Source organism: Falco cherrug, chromosome 7 (assembly GCF_023634085.1).
Source record: "Falco cherrug isolate bFalChe1 chromosome 7, bFalChe1.pri, whole genome shotgun sequence".
In the NCBI taxonomy this organism is placed as follows: Eukaryota; Metazoa; Chordata; class Aves; order Falconiformes; family Falconidae; genus Falco; species Falco cherrug.
In genome coordinates, this window is record NC_073703.1 from 19,098,627 (window position 1) to 19,113,387 (window position 14,761).

Consider the following 14,761-nt stretch of genomic DNA (forward strand, 5'->3'; position numbering starts at 1 on the left):
GTCTGTATTCTGAATGTAATTTGTTTTAAATGTTCTCTAAATGGTAAAAAATGTGCAAGATAGGCTTTGCTCCAGGTCTCAGGACTATTTTCCATACCAAGACATTGCAGGAAATTTTGAATCAAAACATACAGATGTTATCAGGATTAAAGTGAAAATTATCTAAAGAGCATGACAAATGAACAAGTTGAGTAGAATGAGTAATCCTGCAAGCAATGAACAGTGATCAAATGCTGAATGCAGACATCTTGGCCAACCATTCAGAATATTAATTTCTAACTTTTAAAACCTGTTTTCAGTAAAACCATTCCTTTAAACAAACAGGAATATTCAATTACAGAAACAGAAAGGCTGACTAAATATGATGGGAACTGAAGAATACTTACTTTTCAAATGACAACAGTTCTCCTTCCTGAGGTGTAAATTTCAGAAGCTGATCTGATATTTAAAATGGCCACTTGGAGTAGCAGCTTGATTAGAAGAAATATTTATAGGTTTAGATACAAATTCCATGTAAAAGAATCTTCAGATCTTCATGGAAAATGGTGGTTTGTGCTTTAAAAGATGTTCCTCCGTGAAGCAAATTATTTTCTTTAAACACAAAAAGTATTTCCACCTTCTATGTAAAAAATTAAAATTTAAGTGATTAATTCCATGCTTCAGGTTACTATCTCCAATACTTACATTTCCTAACAATTATTTTATTAAAGCTCTGCAACATGTTCTGTGCTTATATAAAAATCAATTACTTAAATACAAACAGCCACAAGTCAAATCAGCACACAGAAGCAAATTTCAGCAGTAAGTATTCCTGAAAGAATTAGGTAAGCACCAGACCTTTTTCAGATGAACATTAGTTGTTGGGGTGTGGGGTTGGTTTGGTTTTGGGTTTGTTTTTTTTTTTTACATTTGTAGTAGCAATAATCCAGTGCAGACTCAACTGCTAGATCCCCAGTGACAGCAGTTTTAGGGGCATGAAGTTATAAAATGGACTGCGTGTCCTGAAGAATGTCAGGCAAGGAACAAATGACAATGTGGCCATTTTAGTTTTTCAAAGCACAATGAAAAATGGGACAGAGAACACAGAGAGAAAAGTATGCGTGTGAGACTAACTCTTAATTATGCATCTCCCTAGATAATTTCTAGAATTCCATTTTTGTTTCTGGAAAAAGCTAAAATCTGCCACTTTTACTACTTATGTTTTGGGTTGTTTTGCTTATAAAATACTTGTCTATTTACAGAAGAATTGAAATACTGTCATTGGAACTGCATCTAGAACGCCTGTTATCATCATAGCTTTCTCCGCTACGAACTTTGTAAGCTTCCTAAAAACCAAATCCTACCCCCATTCCTCAAAAAAGCCTTTGTTCAGAAGATATTGAAGGATGACAACACAAGAGACAAAGGCCAGAAAGAACTGCATTGTGCTGCCTCTCCAGGGCAGAATCTGCAATGTTAAGTGTTTCTTTATACCTGGAAAAAAAAGCCTAGAGAGTTGGTGAGACAGCTTTTAATGAGGTTTGTATGATGTAAAACGCACATATTAACAAAGCCTTTCAAGTCAGGATTTCCTTGTAGCTATACATCCTAAACACAGTTGGACACATTTTAAGATATTAAAATTGGCATTTCTTTCACATTATTATCACTTACTTGGTAAGAAGGCCGATAAAGGGATCCAAATTTCAGGAGAAATGGACTTGGAAGCATTAGTTCAGGAAAAGCAGGTGGGAAAAAAAATGTCAAGAGGTGTCTACAGTGTGCTGAAACTCAAGTAACGGGGATACTGCAGTTCAGGGACTTGTAAAATTTCTGGGGAAAAAAACATTCTCCAGTTAAACGGAAACAAGCTAGTCTATCCTCAAACAGGACAATTTGAGAACTTTTAAAAAAGTCAAATAGGAAAATTAAAAGAACATTCAGTATTCAAACTCTTGCGGATATGAAGATACTTATTCTGATGTCATTTTTCATGTGTCCAAATAAATCCCTGTGTTTCGATAGCCATTACACTAATTTCTGATATAAAAATGAAAGAAAGCCCAAGTTGCAGCATACTCGAAGTCTTACAATGCCTGAACATAACACCGAAGTCATACCTACAACGCAAGTGCCTACAGCGGGGCCGTACTTTGCGCTCGTCGGAGTGAGATGGGAATAATCCCAGCTGAACCGAGACCTGCCGGACCAAGCACAGCCCAGGGCACGGCAATGACTGCTGTCCTTTTAATCAACGATCGGTAATAATGAATCTCCAATATTCAGAAGTAAAAAAAAAAAAAAAAATATCTCTTCCTTTTTGTGTGTTTTTCCTGAAAGAAATATTGGAATATTAATTAAAAGGCAAACTATGTCAATTACTTTTAGTCTGTACGGTATAAGTTTTACAGCTGAAGAGGAGTTTGATGCCCTTCTGACATTCACACCACATACATGCTTCTACACCAGAGGTGAACATATACATTTAATGACTAAAACATTAAGAAAGACAAGATGAATAAAGGAACAACTACAACTAGGGATCATTAGGTCAAATATTAGTTAGAAAAATTACAGCTATTTATATACCCATGTGTTTCCCTCAATCACAATTTAAAAATATATACAAAACATTTATTTTAGATGCTTAGGCTTTATTTCTACTCCTCTGGTTTGTGTTCCTAGACAGAAATTTAAATGTAACCACCATCAAATCTATTCGGCGCTTATGATGCTGATTTGGAGGAGGACTCTGCTCTAAACAGATTTTCTTTCAATACCCTTTGCCCCGACAGTGCTATGTAGCTACAAGAGGAAGCCTTTCTATTAAAAAAAAAAAAAAAAAGTACTGTGAGGAAGGAACTCTGAATATGCTTTGATTACATCAAAGCATATGCTGCTGAGTTAGGGAACCAGCAGTTTAAGCTGGCCATTCCCAACCAAGAGCCCCGTGGAAGGCTGCTAGCCGGCAGGGCTTGGCTTACCACTTCCATCAACTGTACAGAGCGCACAGAAACACACAGACCCAGCTCAGCAGTTTTAAAAGCCCCTGCAAAAAGCAAGATTTGCTCCTTCTACGAGTCATACCCACCAGCCGTGCATGCAGAGTACTGTCTGTTCGTTCCAGTACTCTTCTTCCAAAGTTCATTTATTTCAGAAGGCATCGAGCAGTAGCTATGCAGTCTGAACACCCCACCAGCAACTAGTTTCCATTATGAAGATAAGCACCAAGAAAGCTTTGTTCCTGTGATCATACAAGTAATTTAAAGGTAATTTTAGGGCTTTTCCTTGAAAAGGTTAAACAAAAACATTTGCTCTCACATTTAACTGGATGATGACATTAAAATTGGGAGGTGCACTTTGACAGAGTAAGGACAGCACGATTCGTTTTTGGCATGACAGCCCCTTTCCAGCAAAGGCCAAGAATTAAGCAGAAGTAGAATCTGTGTATTCCACTTTGTTTTCAGGGTTCAAAAAGTAAATGGGTCTTCAGAAGATTATTTCATCAAGTCTATTTATTAATGCATTTCAAGTTTCAAAAAAACCTTACATATCTTTGCACAATACTTTATTTTTTGCATTTTTAGTAAAAATTTCCAAAGTGAACAAAAAAAGATACTGTATAAAACACAGTGGACATGAAATTGACAGTAGTATTCCGTTTCATTGTCTTGAACTTTCTTTCCATTTTACCACATCTTGACTTGCAGTGGAGAGTTCAGTGCACATTTCTGTTTTCAGAAGACATTTAACTTAGACTCAAAATAAAATAGGGCAGCATTGGTCTGCCAAAATCCTACCACAGGATAACATTACAGGCAAAAAATTTACATGTTCCAAAGTCTACCACACTCAAGAAGTTACTAAGAACTCTTGCTGAATAAAAGTCACCATTTTAGAAATGCAAACCCACTTCCAATCTTTGCACAGTCTTAAAACAAATGTATTTAAAATGACTTAAAAGCAACTACATACACTTCTAACTAGTTAAGATCATTTAGAATTATTTATATAGTCTATTGGACTTGGGGTTTCATGTACAAAATTTGTCTCTAAACCATGTACAAAAAGCTGTATTTTGAAAAAGTTACCACATACTGTACAAGTTTACAAGGAAGAGATCCCATTATATTCTGTAACATTTTTGGCCTTGCTGGCTTGCGTCACATTATGAGAATGATTGTGTAAACCTTATACTCTTAAAAAACAAAAACAAAAAACAAAAAAACCCAAAACCCAAACAAAGGAAGCCTGTCCAACCCTTAGTAAATTTTCTCCTAAGCAAAGCCAGGAAAATTATAGCCATTTGCATCTCTAATTAGCTTGGTGCTTTTGGAAAACAAGCAATAAATATGTCACAAGCTTAAACATTTTGTAATGCCCCCTTTCATCTCCTGCATAGCAGTAAGCACCTTAAGACATCTTTTGTTTCCTCTTTCAAAATCGCCAATTATTTACATTCGTAATAAAAAACTTTGGAATGGGAATTGTGCTGTTGAATTTTGCTACTGGTATAAAACGTGGGAAAACCGGTAGTCCTAACTACAATTTAAACTCTGCCACAGTAGCTGGGCAAATCACCCTACTTTAGTGGTTATCAATCAACAGTATCTCACTCAATCAACAGTATCATGCTGAAAAGTTATCCAAATATCTGATAAATTAAACAGAACATAAAAAACCCTACAGCTTTTCTTTCTTTCCACATCCCTCTGAACACAAACTTAATTATCATACTGTAAGAATATCTGAACAGCCTGAATAAACTGGTTGCAATTTTTAGAACAAGTTGAGTAACAGGCAGAATCTTCTAATAAAGCATGGAAATATTTCATCTAACTATTCATTAATTAACTGAATAATCAGACAAATTAAAAACATTTAAGCAGAGCTACAAGAAATTAGACACTTATATAAAACACTTTTGAAACATTCTGGCATTTGCAAAGTTCGCAGAACACCTGTTATATCTCTAAAAGACCATTCAATCTTGTATGCTATGTCTTAGCAGCTGTTTGATAAAGATGAAATGAGTGCTTGAAAGAACTTTGATCATGATAAAAAAGTTTGATTTGATTCAAAATTGCTGTGTAAAGCATCACAGGATCCTTGACCATTACACACCATCATCCTCTGTTATCCTGAGTATGTCAATTAAACAGTAATTTCTTCATTAATAGCGGAAAAGTTTTATAATACAAAGAAACATCCATATTGCAATTCTCTTGTTTACAATTGCACACAAGTACGGGTGTACGTTAGAAATACATGTCTGCATATAACAATGTATATACATTGACAAGTAATGTCTCCAATGCTGAGGTGGTCTAGCTTCCTAGCCTTGTCTGGCAGTTGAAAAATATATATTTTTTTTTCAATTCTTGAGTAAAAGTTTTACTACAGCCATATTTGCCTGCAAGTGAAGAAAATGCAGCAATGAAGAGCACAGAAGGGGGAAAGTATCATGATACTCCTGCCACTAAATTAAAAATATGCAAGAAAAACACTTTTCTTCTTTTTGAGCTGGAAGATTAGCTCATTAAAAATTAACCATTTCCACTTGTATTGAGGGCATATAATGCTTTTGTTTCTCTTCGATTTTTGAGAGTTAGATCGGGGACTATGACTTAAGTTTTCTTTGGAGTGAGTTTTCCCATTGTAGGCACTAGGAAGAACCAAGGCAAAAAGCTGCAGTCAACGTCTCATATGTCCCATCTGATAACTCTCTCGGGGCCTTTGCCGCTGTGGTGGCTGAGTGGTTTGTGGTGGTCTCCTCCTTTTTAAAGTGCCTGTTTCAAAGAAAGGTACAAATTATTAAAATGGATCTTTTTTAAAATGATTTCCAGAAGAGTTGCCCTGGCCATGCAAACTAAATATACCTATTTTTCTGAAAGGCTTTATTTAGACCTGCAAGGTCTGCGTGGAGTATTTATTTACAGAATACATTTTATTATCTCAACAGTAGTTCCTTAAACAGGCTGCTTCTTACAAAATGCAGCATGAAATAGGAAATATGAGGAACTCTTGACTTCGAAGTCTTCAAAGCTTTCTTTTGATGTGCACATTATGTTATAGGAAAATAAGAGTTACATTTTTATGAATTGTTCCACTGGCACAAATTCCATTTGTAGTTTCACAGTGCCAGACTAAGAACTGTAAGTTGGGACACCTGAAATTTCCCATTCAGAACAAAATCGTTGCGGATAACAAATTTAATTGCTTGGTGTACTCACCTGGAAGTGGTTTATGAGGAGGCAACTTTGGATTACTGCTTGGAGTATGAACACTGCATATCTTAATGAAACCAGCCATTAACATGATCAAAGCAATTCCCATAAGCAACACTGCCCACCAATAAGCCTAAAAACAAAAGAAAGTATTTCTGGGGGGCTGGCACCCATGTACAAGGGACAGGGGTCATTGAATGCGACTTTCCTTTGCCTTTTAAGACATCAAAAAGCTGTTCTGAAACATCACTTAAAGACCATAACATTTTAAAAGAAAAATGTCCCCAAAGTTCTTACAGAAAAACACGCTAATACTGCAAATTCATTCTATTATCAGAAGGGCATTTCACAGAAGATGCACTACAACAGAGCTATATAAGCCTAAAACAATCAACAGCCTACACAAAATTGACTATGCAGCTCTATAATGGTGCTTCGTTGTAGCTCTCCTCCCAGTCTATGATTAGGAAAGTGTCATCTAGTGCAATAAAAATAAGCAATGCCAGAGATCGATATATTTAGTTCCTTAAAAGAAGCCAGAACATGCAAATATGAAGGGTTAAAGCAGGTAAACTTGTTAAGTCAAAAACATGACCACCCAAACAGACAGTGGACTGAACAGAGATATAACAAAATATTTACTTAGGTTTTTGTTACTTATTTGTTTCCATTCCCTTCCATCTGTCAAAACTTACTTGCTGCACTCAGATGCTTATAGAAAAACTAGTAAAACAAGGTCTGATTGTACTTTAAAGAATGCTGAAGTGCTGTATATATAGAGCAACACGTACCAACTGTGAATACTGATTAACAAGAAAAATTTATATTAGACTGGTAAGGAAAAAATACTTACCACAATCCATTCTGCAATATTTTCATATAGTTCTGGATTAAAAATGGCTTTCTTTAATCTAGCTAGAGGGCCATCAGCATCTACCAGCCGGCACCTCATAAACACATCACAGTAGCCTTTGAAATCATTACAAGGAGATCCAGGTTGCAAAGTAATAGTTTTGCGACCGAAGTGTTTCTCCCACTGGTTAGAGCCTGTACTTGCACAAGTAGCTGGGTCCACTGAAAAGGAAAATTGTTTGAAAAAAACAAATTAGATTAACCAAACTGTTATTGTATTAGAATATCTGTGCATGAATCCCTTGGTGCTCAATTCTTGAAAATGCTTTTGAAAAAATTTCAAGTTTCTACTTATATGTATAAAACCAAAATATTGTTCATTTCCTATAAAACATAATGCCTCTATCTGAAACTAATTATGTACAAAATTGCAGTATGCTCTCAAGAAAAAATAAAACATAAACACCATGAGGAGATTCCTTAGATGCCCACTGCTGTATTTATGCTTCCAATTCAGACAAACCTTACTTTTTCTCATGCAGCAGACGTGACACAGTTCTCTGTCGTCCTTGCCATCTGAACTAGCACATGTGCATTCCTCCAAGCCATACTTCTCACAGATAGAGCCAGCACATTGCTGTTTGAGACAAGAGCACAAGAACACAAACATCAATTTAACTTTTAAGCACGCTGACGTTAGGAAAGATTAATTTTTAAATAGCTGAAAGCACAATCATCAGTCTAAAGATGCTTATCAATGAAAATAATAGCTTGAATTTCTTCTGAAGTTTGTAAAACAAAATTTATTACACTTACTCAGTTGCAGTGTTTAGGCTTATTTGATCCTTTCTTTAAATGGTAATTTACACAGTTATATTTTTTAACACTGTATTTTCTTTTAGGGCCTCAGAGTACCCTGCAGAACACTCACAGCACTGCAATTCACACTGAAACATGATTACTCAAAACTGTGGTTAGCAAGATAAATCAAAAGCATGTCTCCAAAAATGTTTTCTCTCAGAAAATAGTAATAAAAATTTATGGCAGGAAAGATTCTAATTCCACTGTGGAAGGACTCCTCAAATTAAGAAAAAAAAAAAAAAAAAATCACTGCACTTATGTCGTTTAAAAATTAAGGAACTATATAAAGACAATTCTTCTATCTTTTTTCCATATTTAAAATGACTGAATTAGCTGAAAAATTTTTGAGTAGTATCATTTAATTCAAAACCTGGACTGTGGAAAACAGACTTACAGCAGCACAAGTTACATCTCTAAGAGGATGACTTCTGCTTGTTTCTGCTTCCAAGTAAACACAGATTAACTTATAAGAGACTTCCCATCAATATTTCAAAGCAACTACCATGGACTCTTTAACCCAGGAAACTAATGGCAGTTCAGGGTAATTCTATATGCTGGCATATCTGTCCTGCATGCACGTGGGTGGAAGAACTGTGTATTTTCATTAAACTAGATTACATGGATTGACAGCATATCTAATTTTCTAAGGCAATAATATTACTTGTTGAAGACTGAAGAAAAATGAAAAGATGGAACTAGGAAATAAAACACTTTAATAGTCTCGATTTCTACCCCAAAAAAATTTAAATGGAACTTTCTCAAACTGTAAAGCTATCTTGATATGTTACCTGCTTACTATTTGATGTAGCTTCACAGTTCTTTTGATTGAAACCAATAAATCAAGCTTTTTTCTTTTTTGAAATAATAAAACCAAACCAAAAACAACTGCGGTTGCATATGACTGAATAAACCATACCCCATTTATGCAAACTTGTGTGTGCCTGTTGCAGTCTGTGAAGTTTGGTTTAGGCTCAGAAGCTGGACAGAGAGCACTGACACCATTACACATTCCTTCTCGTGCACAGTCAGAATCATTTCGACACTTATCAGTCTTCAGTTTGAAATTACACTGTGCAGTACAGCAGGGGCCTTGACTAGGGCTAGAAATAAAGAGAACACATGGATGTAAAGAAAAAGCATGAATAAATCCAAGAACTATTTATCCTGAAACCTACTCAAACACTTCACATTTCTGCTAAGTAAAATGTCAATTGAAAATAATTTCTTCCTGTCCATTAAGGTAACAAAAGGTTACTGCACTGAATATGGATTTCTTAGTCACTGTACTAGCCAATTAAACTCTTTGCATTATATTAGAAAAACAGTACAAGCAACATTTTAAATTAAAACATACAGCAAATAACAGCATTTCAAAGTTTGTACATGCAAATCATTCAATTAGCAAGCTGGTAAAATTAATTCAGGAACAACTGATTAGTTTGATAGTCTCAACAAAAAAAAAAAATGTAGTAAGTCAGTCAAGCTTTATACCACCGTAAGGAATTTTTTGTTTGTTTTCTGTTTGGTTTTTTTTTTTTTTTTTAAACTTTCTGCAGCCATACTACTCACATTGTTTAAATAAAAAAGAAAAGGGAAGGAGACATGTCAGCTCTTATGTTGGAGATCACAGTCAGCATACAAACTAATTTTGGGGGAAAAAAAAGTTTGCCAAAGCAGCTTCACCAGCTCCCCCAAAACGCTTGGGCTCCTTTCTGTCCCAGACATCAAAGCATTTGAGCCCCTTACACTGGCGAAACAGCAGGGAACAATCATTTCCTTCTCCTGAAGCTGTGTTTGAGTACGTATGCCACTACAAGCTGCAGAAGAGCGAGGGTTATGAAACACACATTAACGACTTGATTAAAGCTAAGCCTCCTGAGTTCTCAACTCAAATTATTCTGTACCTCAATATTCACAGTGTGTTGACTGGCATTCAGCAGGCACCAGAAGATAGCAAAGACCTTCTGCGGGTCAGGATCTCTCTATTTTAAAACTACTGCGTGCCTAGAAAAATTACTCTTGACATCACACATGTAGAAGACATGTAAAGCAGCTAGGTAGGTACCATAGTTTTCCTAAAATGTGTTTTACATGATCCATTCTTGCATTTGGATTTGGTTTACATGTCTTTGGAAACCTCTTTGTACAGCAAAATTTTCAATCTTAACAAAACTGGAAAAAGAGGAATTCTAAATCAAAAATGATGGAGTAATTCCTATCTAAGACTGCTCCCAGCAGGGCATAAAGCGAGACTACAGTCAGCTGAGCAGGAGGGAGCAAGAAAGAAGGTGGCGGTGGCACCTGGTGTACTCAGAAGGGAACAGCTGCTCACCATTGCTGCCATGTAAAGCAAAATGCCAGAAACCAATAATAAGAGGTATTAACCAATAAAAAGATGAATGTAAAGCCTTTATTTTAGTAGAAAAATTAAGAAAATTTGCAAGAGGGAGGGAACCACACGTGCGAAATTATTACAACTACGAATTCACAGGAGATGGACTTTCTACCATGTCTACACTGTCAAATACATTTTAACAGTAGATGCTACTTTTATTTCCACTCCCAGGATGACAGAGATCATTCTTAAGGCAGGAAAATCTAATTACAACAAAATTGTGTACATTGTATTAAAAAGTTGAGCTGGTTTAGACTTAAAAATAATAGTAATTCTCTCCATCTTTGGCTAAGAGTCTAACCGGACACTAAATTTATGTGTCTCTCTTAAGAGGAAAAAAGCTCATGCCTTCCACGTGAAAAAAAATCCAAAAGTTTTCAGATGAAGTAGAAATTTAACATGTGTCTTAAGTCACAGAACTACAAGATAGAAGTTGACTTACTTCACTGTAAGTCTTATGATCTTTAAAAGTTCCTCTTATAAATCACTGTGTACACAATGCTGCCAAGATACAAGGTGACTTAAAAACCAGTTTAATTTATAAAACAAGCATTTTTTATAAAAAAAATAGTAAATCAATCCTCTTCAGTCGTCTTCCAGTTAGGCAATGCTGTAGAAATGGCCCTAGGATAGGATCCAATTTCATAATACTCTCCATTATCCTTTGGGCAATTAATACTCTCCTGTACCTGCTGTAAAAACAGTATCCTAGACGTGTTTTTCTGACTCATACAGTTTTTGCAAGAATTATACACAACATGTTTCTGATAGACAACAGAATTTCAACACAGAGTTGTCTGCATTGAGTATTATGATAAGTCAGCATTGATACAAGCCAGTGCCATTAGGCTTTTTGAAAAGCTAGAGAACAGTCATCTAGGAGAAAAGCGAGCTACAATTAGCACCAAGAATTGCATAGCATAATGGTGAGTGACAAGTTCATAAGCACAATGTAAGTCATATTTAAGAAAGTAAATGCTTTAAGAATAATGCAAGTAAAATAGATTCTAAAATAGCAATTATAGCTACCAATAAATCCCGAAAATTAAAGTGTACTGTAACAAACATGCACAATACCTGCAGTGTTTGCCTGGTTTTAACTTGCATTTTTTATCTTCTGACTGGTTTGCATCATAACAGCATTCATCTTTACACTGGTCACTGTATCCACAATCACACTGTTCTCCTTGTTCAACCAGTCCATTACCACAGATGGGTTGACCAGACTCTAAAAATGCCAGTATATTTATGTACAAAGCAGTACAAAGAATATGCAAATAGACTCACAAACGTTAACATTGATTTGCAACAGCATCCAGCTAATTGTGACTGAAAATGCCTGGTCAAGATGGACTTCAGACTAGGGCGCAAAGCAACTTGCATCGTTTGCTTGCCACCCAACTTAGTCACTCCTGCAACTCATAGGATTCTCAGCCTCTGAGTAAAAGATTTCTGCTGATAACAGGGGGAGTTTCTTGTGTGGATAAGAAATAGACGGTGATAAGAGGAAGTTTTCTGTTAAGCCTTCAAAGCAGCAGCAACCTTTCTTGCACTCCTTCCCCTTTAATAGAGTCTGAGGACCTTAAGGCAAAAGCTGATGGTGCTGGGGTGAATGAACCACTACTTACTCCAAAACCCAAACCTACTCACTGCACTACCTCAGAAAACTTGTGAGAGTCCACACACCACAGACTCCAGGAAGATTCCTGCAATTATTTTTTTTGTTGTTGTTACTGTTTAAAACAGAACTTCCAGTATTTTAATTTGTGCTCCTTACCTCTTGTCCTTTCACTGGGCGTGACTGCAAACAGTCTGATCCTGTTTTCTTTACTCCCTCCCACCAGGCATTTATAACCCAGGGGAGGCACCCCCCCAACATTCTGTTCTCCAGCCTAAACAGTCTCAGCTCCCACAGCCTCTCCTCATGTGTCAGATGCTCCAATCCCTTAATCATCTTTGCGGCCCTTTGCTGGACTCACTCCAGTATGTCCATGTCTTTACTGTACTGGGGAGCCCAGAACTTAATGACAGTACTCCAGTTCTCAAATTCAGTTCTTTACTTACAGAATTCTTCCAGTAAATTAAAACAAAAAACAAGTAAAAGACTAAACCACATTTCTAATTAAGCAGAACAGTAATAGCTTTGCCATTCTTCTTTTGGGATGACTAAATACATACCAACAAAACAATTATTTCTTTTCTTCTCAAGAACTTGGCTGATATTTCGAATGCTACAGATAGAGAACTTGTTGTTGTTAAGTTTGTCCCCAGATGTAGCTCTTGCATACATGATATAATTGCCATTTTCTTTCTGTCCCAAGTTCTTGGACTCTCCTGGAGTGCACTCCATTCCAGAATCGTGCTGCAAAACAAATATTTAAAAACTATTTCTATTTCTATCAAGACAGCTGCTCTAATTTCTTTCTGTCTTTTTACACATCTGCAAAAGTAACCTGGTTTGATAACCTTGACACAGTGAGAATAAAAGGTTCATAGAGAAACCCCACTATCTTATACTAAAGTTTCTTAAAATAGAAAACAAAGGTTTGGTTTGGGTTTTGTTGGTTGGTTGGTTGTTTATGTTTTTCTCCAGAAACAGTAGCAAGTATCTAATTTCTTCAGTTTTAGCTTATTTGCATTCATGGTAATGTATAGCGCAAGTGCATGTCCTGGAACGAATACCAACTCAAAAAAGTCGCCATCTCCTGAAAAGAGTGGCTTTATGAACACAAAAGGATATTAAGTATTCTGTGGAATAAAAGCAGAAAGTAACTGAAACAGCAGTCCATTCTGCTTGCTTCTTTTGAGGGAAGTTTTGTTTGTCAGCCAGTGACTGGATCTACACAGTATCAGCACAAGGAATGAAATGCATTACGTATTGGCATTCTAGCAATTAGCGAACTGACAACATACTAAGCTGTTACATGTAAGAGGAATTCCAGTGCTGTTCTGATGCATTCAACTTTCCAGAAATACAACCTATGTCTCCAAAAGAAGTAGTTAAATTTAAAAATTTTCAACATAGTTGCGAGAACTGCATCATTTATTACAGTTTGAAAAAAACAAATGCATGAGTAACATTAAAAGACCCATCTTCCAGGCTGATGCAAAATATGTTTCACTCAGTGCGACTGTTTTTCCAATTTTATGTGCTTGTATTTTCAGTTATGCTTGGAAGGCTTGTTCCCACTCAGAGCAGTGGTATTAGGGATTTTTTTCAAGTCGCATGAAAAAAGGATTCATATGTGAACATCTGTTTTAGAAGAACTCATGACTCCTGTCATTTTACTTCCAAGAATAGGAAGCCTATATACTTAAGTTCAAAAAAAAAAAATCCAAACCAGAAAACTTTGTTCTCATCTCCAGCAAAACCAAAAGGCTCAAGCTTTCAGCTTGCCACAAACAAATCATATCCCTAAATGACCGGGAGACAAATTCTGCTTCAAAATAACTGTTCTTGGTATCTTAATCCTCCCCATAATTTTCTTCGGTAAACTTTAAGTATAAATAATTGAACTCTAGAAGCAGCCATTTCTATCTTCACTTGTTGAATAAAGCTTCATCTTAACCAAATTTGCATTGATTGCATTCTCCTCTCTAGGATAAACTAAAATACATTTATAAAGTATGTGTGACCCTAGTCTTCAATAAAACACAGGGAAGTTTTTAGAGAAAGCTAATGTAGACCCTTTATAAGAAACTGAACTAGTAAGAAATACACCATTCACAAAATCCACTGTTGCACCAGTGTTGTCAAATACTCGTTAAAGGGGCTTAGTTCATCAATCTGGTTTTCATTTATATACAATGTGCATGCACATATGCACATGCAGTCACGGTCATATTTTCCTCGTTCATAAAGAGTAAAAACTCCATTTGCAAATCACGCAAAACAGTTGGAAGTGAGTTAGCAGATCAATAGTAATACTCACAGGTGAACCAAAGTTATGCCCAACTTCATGAGCAAAAGTAATGTGAGAAACCTTGGGAGGAACATGAGAGCCATAGTTCTGAACAGTGATGATTCCGGTGTTCAGAGACTTCTTCTTACCATCAGAATACAGTTTGCTCTTTTCACATATTCCACCAGAGCTCCCTGCATTTAGATAAAAGTACAACAGATCATCACTGAAGAAAAGCAGTACTGTGTTACTTCTCTAGTGACATTTAGAACAAGAAACAGCTTGCCTCCTCAGTGGATAAGTTCTTTTGTGTAATTAATATTAACACAACTTTTAAAGTAGATTAGATTTATCCACACTAATGCTCTCAGCACTGAATGGATACACTCACACAAGAAGTTAGCTGTTTTAGAAAGAGCTGTTTCGGGCTTTCACTGCACAGACAGGCCCTGAGTTCATCACACCTGTAGTACAAGACTAGCACGGTGCAACATCCAATACAGGCAGCCTCAATCTACATCCCAAGTGGACTTCACCAAGTTAAA

At 36.2% G+C, this 14,761-nt stretch overlaps 1 protein-coding gene across 2 annotated transcripts in view; it reads right to left on the reverse strand.

Annotated features, from left to right (window-relative positions):
• Nucleotides 1–3,476: 3,476 nt before the first annotated feature.
• ADAM10 (ADAM metallopeptidase domain 10) overlaps nt 3,477–14,761 on the reverse strand; it is a 51,428-nt gene continuing 40,143 nt past the window's right edge. For both annotated transcript variants that reach the window (XM_055716270.1, XM_055716271.1), the window contains exons 9-16: nt 14,247–14,410; nt 12,493–12,676; nt 11,392–11,542; nt 8,836–9,019; nt 7,587–7,695; nt 7,060–7,280; nt 6,213–6,339; nt 3,477–5,768 (exon numbers count right to left, since the gene is read on the reverse strand). In XM_055716270.1, the coding sequence (XP_055572245.1) occupies nt 5,674–5,768; nt 6,213–6,339; nt 7,060–7,280; nt 7,587–7,695; nt 8,836–9,019; nt 11,392–11,542; nt 12,493–12,676; nt 14,247–14,410 (1,235 nt within the window). In that variant the 3' untranslated portion in view covers nt 3,477–5,673. The remainder of the gene's footprint in view (nt 5,769–6,212; nt 6,340–7,059; nt 7,281–7,586; nt 7,696–8,835; nt 9,020–11,391; nt 11,543–12,492; nt 12,677–14,246; nt 14,411–14,761) is intronic.